Source organism: Leucopleurus acutus (genome assembly GCF_964270905.1).
Source record: "Leucopleurus acutus genome assembly, chromosome: 19".
Taxonomy (NCBI): domain Eukaryota; kingdom Metazoa; phylum Chordata; class Mammalia; order Artiodactyla; family Delphinidae; genus Leucopleurus; species Leucopleurus acutus.
This window is the reverse complement of record NC_139161.1, coordinates 21,082,118-21,090,318: the sequence shown is the minus strand read 5'-3', so window position 1 is coordinate 21,090,318 and position 8,201 is coordinate 21,082,118. Positions and strand designations below refer to the sequence as shown.

General features: G+C 39.9%; 1 protein-coding gene across 4 annotated transcripts in view; it reads left to right on the top strand.

Moving 5' to 3' along the window:
* The first annotated feature begins 547 nt into the window (after positions 1-547).
* CDK12 (cyclin dependent kinase 12) overlaps positions 548-8,201 on the top strand; it is a 58,685-nt gene continuing 51,031 nt past the window's right edge. For 3 of the 4 annotated variants that reach the window (XR_014326981.1, XM_082861495.1, XM_082861493.1), the window contains exons 1-2: positions 548-1,599; positions 5,720-6,601. Coding sequence is in view for 3 of the 4 variants with exons in the window: in XM_082861495.1 (XP_082717621.1) it covers positions 551-1,599; positions 5,720-6,601 (1,931 nt within the window). In the remaining variant the exon portion in view is untranslated. The remainder of the gene's footprint in view (positions 1,600-5,719; positions 6,602-8,201) is intronic. The other variant, XM_082861494.1, reaches the window with a different exon arrangement.

Genomic DNA, 8,201 nt, shown 5'->3' with positions numbered 1-8,201 from the left:
TCTGTGAGGGAGCGAGTGAGTGTGAGGTACTGAGGTGAGGCGGAAGCTAGAAAAGGGACTCTTTCAGTAGCGAGGGACAAAGGGGGCGTGAGGCACCTAGGCCGCGGGACCCCAGCGACAGGAAGCCGCCCCGAGCCGGGCTACCGGGAAGGGGAAGGGCCCGCGCAGTCCTCACAGGGCCCCAGAGCCGGAGTCGGCCCCACAGCCCCGGGCCGTCGGCTTCCTACTTCCTCGACCTCCCCGGCGCCTGGGCCTGAGGATTGGCTCGGCGTGGGGAGGAGGGGAAACAGACTCGAGCGGCTACCCGTTGTCTCGCAACTCCACTGCTGAGGAACTCTCATTTCTTCCCTGGCTCCTTCACCCCCCACCTCATGTAGGAGGGTGCTGAGGAGTCGGGAGGGAGGAGGAGCCTGGGCTACCGTCCCTTCCCTCCCCACCCCCTTGTAGGGGCGCTTTGGTAGGCGTGGGGCTGGGGCTGGGGGGGAGGGTGGGGGTTACTTTTTGGAGTGCTGGGGAACTTTTTCCCCATTTTGAGGCCAGGGGAAAGGGAATGCCCAATCCAGAGAGACATGGGGGCAAGAAGGATGGGAGTGGAGGAGCTTCTGGAACTTTGCATCCGTCATCGGGAGGTGGCAGCTCCAACAGCAGGGAGCGTCACCGCTTGGTGTCGAAGCACAAGCGGCATAGGTCCAAGCACTCCAAAGACATGGGGTTGGTGACCCCCGAAGCAGCACCTTTGGGTACAATTATCAAACCTTTGGTGGAGTATGATGACATTAGCTCTGATTCCGATACCTTCTCTGACGACATGGCCTTCAAACTGGACCGGAGGGAGAATGATGAACGTCGCGGGACTGATCGGAGTGACCGCCTGCACAAACACCGTCACCACCAGCACAGACGTTCCCGGGACTTACTAAAAACTAAACAGTCAGAGAAAGAAAAAAACCTGGAAGCCTCCAGCAAGTCGGGATCGATGAAGGACCGGATATCAGGAAGTTCAAAGCGTTCAAATGAGGAGAATGATGACCATGGAAAGACGCAGGTCTCCAAAAGCAGCAGCAACAAGGAATCCAGGTCATCCAAACTCCATAAGGAGAAGACCCGGAAAGAACGCGAGTTGAAGTCCGGGCACAAAGACCGGAGTAAAAGTCATCGGAAAAGGGAAACACCCAAAAGTTACAAAACCGTGGACAGCCCCAAACGGAGGTCCAGGAGTCCCCACCGGAAGTGGTCGGACAGCCCCAAGCAAGATGATAGCCCCTCAGGAGCTTCTTACGGCCAAGATTATGACCTTAGTCCCCCGAGATCTCACACCTCTAGCAATTACGACTCCTACAAGAAGAGTCCGGGAAGTACCTCAAGAAGGCAGTCAATCAGCCCACCTTACAAGGAGCCTTCTGCCTACCAGTCCAGCACACGGTCACCCAGTCCCTACTGTAGACGACAGAGGTCTGTGAGTCCCTATAGCCGGCGACGTTCTTCCAGCTATGAAAGGAGTGGCTCTTACAGTGGGAGATCACCCAGTCCCTACGGCCGAAGGCGGTCCAGCAGCCCTTTCCTGAGCAAGCGCTCTCTGAGCCGGAGTCCGCTCCCCAGGTGAGCTATTTGTCTAACAGCCCGTTCCTTCTTTCGGTGGCTTATGAGGAACTGGTGATTAGACATGTTAACATTTTGTTGAAGCCCCCAGTGTTCATCATTGACTGGAACACTTTGCTATTGGCTAGTCATCATGTAGGTGAGTCTGGTCTCTTCTTAACCCAGAATTGGAGAAGTGCAGAGTTCACATGCCTACAGCCGCTAAAGGTAGGTACTTCCAGTGGTGGGATCTTCAGTTGTAAGCTCCCACGTGAGAAAAATCATAGGCTTCTGCTTACTGACTGCATAGGATTGATACTGGTGCCCAGAGTTTATCCAGCTATTTCAGTTGCTTTGTCTTAACTTTTTAAAAATCACTTTGGTATTAGTGCCTTAGGCTTCATTGGACCTGATTGGAGATGTAAGAAATTAAAATTTTTCATTTGTATTATCTCGGGGCTATTTGCCTAAGTCATCTACCATTTGTGCTGTCCACTGAGTCTCCAAACTTGTAAGTTTATTTCCTAATTGACAATTTTTTGATAACTTACAAGAGACTCCTGTTTTTTTTACGGTATGCGGGCCTCTCACTGTTGTGGCCTCTCCCGCTGCGGAGCACAGGCTCCGGACGCGCAGGCTCAGCGGCCATGGCTCACGGGCCCAGCCGCTCTGCAGCATGTGGGATCTTCCCGGACCGGGGCATGAACCCACGTCCCCTGCATCGGCAGGTGGACTCTCAACCACTGCGCTACCAGGGAAGCCCGAGACACCTGTCTTTTATGTGATGTTTCTAGTGGAAATTCAGCCAATTAGTTCTTTTTCCCTTTTATGGTATAACCTAGCAGAAATTGTTTCCAAGGATAATTTGATTTTATTTACAGCATCACCATTGACTTATTTGTGACCACAGGTTAATTTCAAAATCTTTCTCTTAAAAATTGGTAATAGTACCTTCACTGTGATATTTTTGGTGAGAAAGTCATGTTAGTTTGAAATTTAATTGTTGAAGTGAATTGTCTACAGAAAACTGTTCTTGTTCCTAGGTGGTGAGATGTACCTTCCTCTTTGCTTTTCTTCAAAAGCAGAACTTGGGCTTTGGAGTTATACCTGAGTGGAATCCTAATCTTGCTTTTGTGACCTTTGGCGTATAATTTAATTTCTCTGTGTGTGAAATGAGAATAATAACTACCTACTTCTAGAGTTGTTGTGAGGATTAATTAGTAAATATGAGTGCATAGCCAGGTACAGTGCCTGGTACTTGGAGCCAGTCAGTAAATTCTATCAATGAATGAGGGAAATGTTGTTGAACACTAGTAGAGAAATTATGCGAATTTGAAAAAATCCATGCATGTCTTTTATATGTCAGTGTGAGTAATTTTTGCTGACTTAAAGTTATAATTATTCGTAAACTACTTTGAATTCATCAAGCTACAGGAGTTCCTAGCTGTTAGAGTCTGAAGTTCCTTAGGCTTTTCCGCTCCATTTTATTACAATTTTTCAAGCACAGAAAAGTTGAAAGAATTGTAGTGAGGACTCAAGTATGTACCACCTAGATTCTGCAATTAATATTTGCTATACATTTTATCATCTCTATCCATCTCTCCACCTTCATTTGTTTTGATTCATCTGAAAGTAAGTTGCATACTTACTTGAAGTTTATAGTGAAGTTCCATTCCGTATACTTCACTATAAACACTTTAGCATGTACACCATTAGCTAGAGTTCACTTTTTTTTTTTTGGAGGGATGAGGGGTAAATTTATATACAGTGAAATGGATGTCTTAACTGTACCATTTGTAAAATTGCTTAGTTTTTTAAGGATGCCTTAGAAATATTCTCAGAATATTTGTTTTCTTGAGGGAGTAGTTTCATTAAGCCTGTTCTGAGAATTTTTGATTGTTATGGGGTTTGGGAATACAGAATTACATTGAGGCTAAAACACTAAAACAAGTTTCAGTAAAAACTGCTACTTTGCAGTGATTCCTTTTGGATTCAAATCTCAAGTTCTCTCTTCCTCTACTCACTTAGTTGGAACTAGTGCAGTGATGGTAAAAATAAATCAAGAAAGAATTGGAGACACAGTATTATAGGACACAAATATAAACACTACATAATAATTCTGGAGTCACATGCACATTTTTAGTTGGCTTGAAAAGAGCATTATGTGTTTGTGTGTGTGCGTTATGTATGTAGTTTTCCTCATTCAATTTCTTAGAGTCAGGGTGGAGAAACATACAGATCCCTTTTATGGTATTCTCTTTTTTTTTTCCTTGAGAGACAGTCAAGATTAAACAAAAGATTTCATTTTTAAAGACTGAAAATGCTTTGGCAGAAACGCAAGGTCTTTGCATCCACCAAATTATTAGTGATTAATAGTAGAAATTTCATTTCAAATGGTGGGACCTAACTTAATTTAGGGAAAAAATACATTTGTTTTTGAAGACAATTTTTTTTGTTGCCTGCATTTACCTATTTGTTGTTCCCTATACCCCCTTTTTTCCTTGAAGAGTGGACCTGGACCTCAAATGTAACGTTTATATAACTTATGGCCATCCAAACGTCCTATTAATTGTAGGCTTCTGTTCAGAAGTTTAAGGTTTGTAGCAGAGTTCCTTAGGAAGATTTAGTCATGCTGAAAGATGAAAGAAACAGTGGTTTGTAGAGCACGGTCTCTGACATTACTTAGTGTTTTCCTGAGATAATGTTAGTTTTAGACCAGCCTATAATTCAATCAGAGAAAACCTCTTGTTTTAGCCACTTATTTATAAGAGAAGTATTAGTTTTCTGAAGGGTAAGTGGATACTTGGTAAATTCACTTAACTACTTTCAGTATTTTATATCCTCATGTTCATATATACATTGTTGTTATTGTTGTTTTGAGCACTTTGATTCCAATGATAACTTTACATTTTAATAAACGTGGAAGAAAGTTTCCAAAAAGCATTATAGGTATAAGAAAATCATGACTAACATCATGTGAGTTGTTTCACCTACCATGTATATGCTATTTGTTTTGAAACATTTTGAATCACATCAGCCTTACCAATGATCAACGATAAAGGGAGATATTGAAGATCTGGAATGGGAACAATTTGTTTTACACTACTGCGCAAATTATCTTTTGTCCAGTCACATTTTTTGTGCTGATTTTTTTTCCTCCTCACACTGAGGCCTGAGCACATTAGGCTTTATGAAAAAGCAAAAAAGAATTAATGAGGGTTTGGGTTTTAATTTAGAATAATCTGCCTTATAGATTCCCAGATTTTACTTTCCAATCCTTCCTTAATAATGGAGAAGATAAGTTGAACATGCAATAATACCTTGCTTTATGAATTCCTAAAAAGTTTATTGGAAATCATTTTATATTTGAAAGTACTAGAAGCCATCATAGTTTTAATAACTTCTAATAAATTATTTTGGTAAGACAGTTTCTCTGGTTTATCTAGTTTTTGTAAATCCTAACTCTTGTAATTGGGGGTTTGTTTAGTATAGGTGCAACTTAATTATAAAGTGAGGATACAAGGAACAGAAACTTTTCCTGGGATTTCTCAATAAAATAGCTGTCTAGTTTAAAAAATTTAGGTTTTGGTGAAGTGTGCTAGTTACTTTTAACTTCCTAATTGATATAACCCACGTTTAGCATTAAGTATGACTTTTTAAAATCATGTTTTCAGTTTATCAGATATTTAAACCAAAGTGCTAAAAGTAATCATTGTGAATATGGGTATTTTCTAACATGGGAAAAAAGTATCCATCCATCTTCCTTCAGTTGAATAAGTAGTGGATAATTTTTAGATTATATGATTGAAATATGTTGCCATGCAGGATTTATTTCCTTCTAATAATCTATTTTTTAAAGTAAAGAACAGTTTTAAATTTACAGAAAAATTGTAAAGATAGTACAAAGAATTATTTTATGTCCTCAAACTCAGTTTCCCCTATTGTTAACATCTTACATTTGTTACAATTAATGAACCAATATTGATACATTATTATTATTATTTGATGGTACCTAATCTATTTTTAAGATTGCTAAATACTCAGTGGGTTTTTTAAGTTACAGTTCTTCATAGTTTGTTTAACTGATCTATTCCACATTGCTGTAGTCTATCCATTTTAAACTGCTTTTTTCTTTTTCCAGTAGAAAATCCATGAAGTCTAGAAGTAGAAGTCCCGCATATTCAAGACACTCATCTTCTCATAGTAAAAAGAAGAGATCCGGGTCACGCAGTCGACATTCCAGTATCTCACCTGTCAGGCTTCCACTGAACTCCAGCTTGGGAGCTGAACTCAGTAGGAAAAAGAAGGAAAGAGCAGCAGCCGCTGCAGCAAAAATGGATGGAAAGGAATCCAAGGGTTCACCTATATTTTTGCCTAGAAAAGAGAACAGTTCAGTAGAGGCTAAGGATTCAGGCTTGGAGTCTAAAAAGTTACCCAGAGGTGTAAAATTGGAAAAATCTGCCCCAGATACCGAACTGGTGAATGTAACACATCTAAATACAGAGGTCAAAAATTCTTTAGATACAGGGAAAATAAAGTTGGATGAAAACTCTGAGAAGCATCCTGTTCTTAAAGATTCAAAAGGACAGGGAACAAGAGACTCTAAACCTGTAGCACTGAAAGAGGAGATTGCTACTCCAAAAGAGACAGAGACATCTGAAAAGGAGACCCTTCCACCTCTTCCCACAGTTACTTCTCCACCTCCTTTACCAACTACTACCCCTCCACCTCAGACACCCCCCTTGCCACCTTTGCCTCCACTACCAGCTCTTCCACAGCAACCACCTCTGCCTCCTCCCCAACCAGCATTTAGTCAGGTTCTTTCTTCTAGTACTTCAACTTTGCCCCCTTCTATTCACCCAAGGACATCAACTCTGTCCTCTCAGGCAAATTCTCAGCCCCCTGTACAGGTTTCTGTGAAGACTCAAGTGTCTGTAACAGCTGCTATTCCACACCTAAAAACTTCAACGTTGCCTCCTCTGCCCCTCCCACCCTTATTACTGGGAGATGATGACATGGATAGGTAAGTCCTGTGGTTAACTGGGAAATTTTAACCCTCTTGTTCTAAGTGTAATGTATTTTTTGTTCTCAAGCTTTGTCAAAATTGATCTAATGAATGGCTGTTTAGAATGCTTTCATGAATAGGAAATGCCTTTGATGTTTGGTTTGCAGTGGAAAAGTACTTATATATGACATTTATTAGGAAAAGAGAATTACAGTTTGAGGTCTACGTAACTCTTTTTCTCATAAGTGTATTTATTGATAATTTTGATTCAAATTTTTAAAAATCATGTGTCTTTCTCCTTAAATTTTTATGTTGAAAAATTTAATATTAAATAGCTGCAGAAAAGTTAAAAGAATATAATTAACACCTGTATACTCTTCACCTTGATTCACCAGTTGTTAATTTTCTGCCATATTTGTTTTAACTGTAGATATCATGACACTTCTGAATACTTTAGCATGTCTCTCCTAACAAGAACATTTTCCTATATAATCACAATACCTTTATCACCCTAAAAAACTTATCATTCATTTATTAAATAATATCAGTAGCATATCAATAATAATAATATCCTCAGTGGTCCCAAAAATGTCTTTTATAGCTACTTTTTTTTTCCTCCTGATGCTTTAAAAAAATTAATTATCCTGTAAGAAGAAAAGAACAATATGTAGAATCTTTGCTAATTAGAATATAAATTCACAGTGGGGTGATGGGAAAAGCTCTAATTTTAATGAGTCCTCTGAGTGTTGAAAACTGAAATAATTTGAAGCATGAATCTGATTTCATGGAAGGCATTAGGAAATATATTTGTTTAATTTCTTGACAGGCCTAGCCAGGCAAGTACCACCAAACAAACATGATTTAGCAGTGACATATGCCATGGCAATCTTTGTATTATTCTTTTTCCTGTGGAGATTCTGCCCTCTTGTTCTGGAGGATGTGAGTTTCACTTATTGCAACAAACTTCCACTGTAAGCACAAAAATAAGTATTATTGGTCTTGCATCCCAGACCAATTCGCAAGCTTCCCTTACTTTCCAGGTAACATCAGTAGTTTGAACAGTGATACATTTCAGCCCTTTAGATCTATATTTTTTCAGATTACACTCTGCACTTTTTTTAGAAGGTGCAAGTGCAATAAATGAGAGGGAAAAAGATTATTTAAAAGAATGGCTCCATTACTATACATAGCTGTAAATCTGATTTTAAAGAAAAATTTCACATGCTCTTTCTAATATTAATAGGTATTTATGAATTCTGCCACATCCTGAGAACTGCAAAGGAGAACAGAACCTGAAATTTATGTAGAAAAATTTGTTTGAGGTACACAATATACTTCTCATAGATACAAGCGATATATTTTTACAGTTTTTGTTGGAAAATAGTCAATTGAGTATCATCCAAAGGGAACCTAGTCCACTGTCTATCCGCAGGAACCTTGTTTAAATCTTAGTTTACGTAGTGGCTAGGACAATATCAGTGTGGCTAAGGATCTTGCTTTTGAAATGTTTACTTGGCTAACCAAATAGCTGTTGAACCTACCTACCATGCATCAGCATGGAGTGCAGGTTTCCAGAGGTGGAACAATTTTGATAGAAAGCACATAGGAATTTTTATCT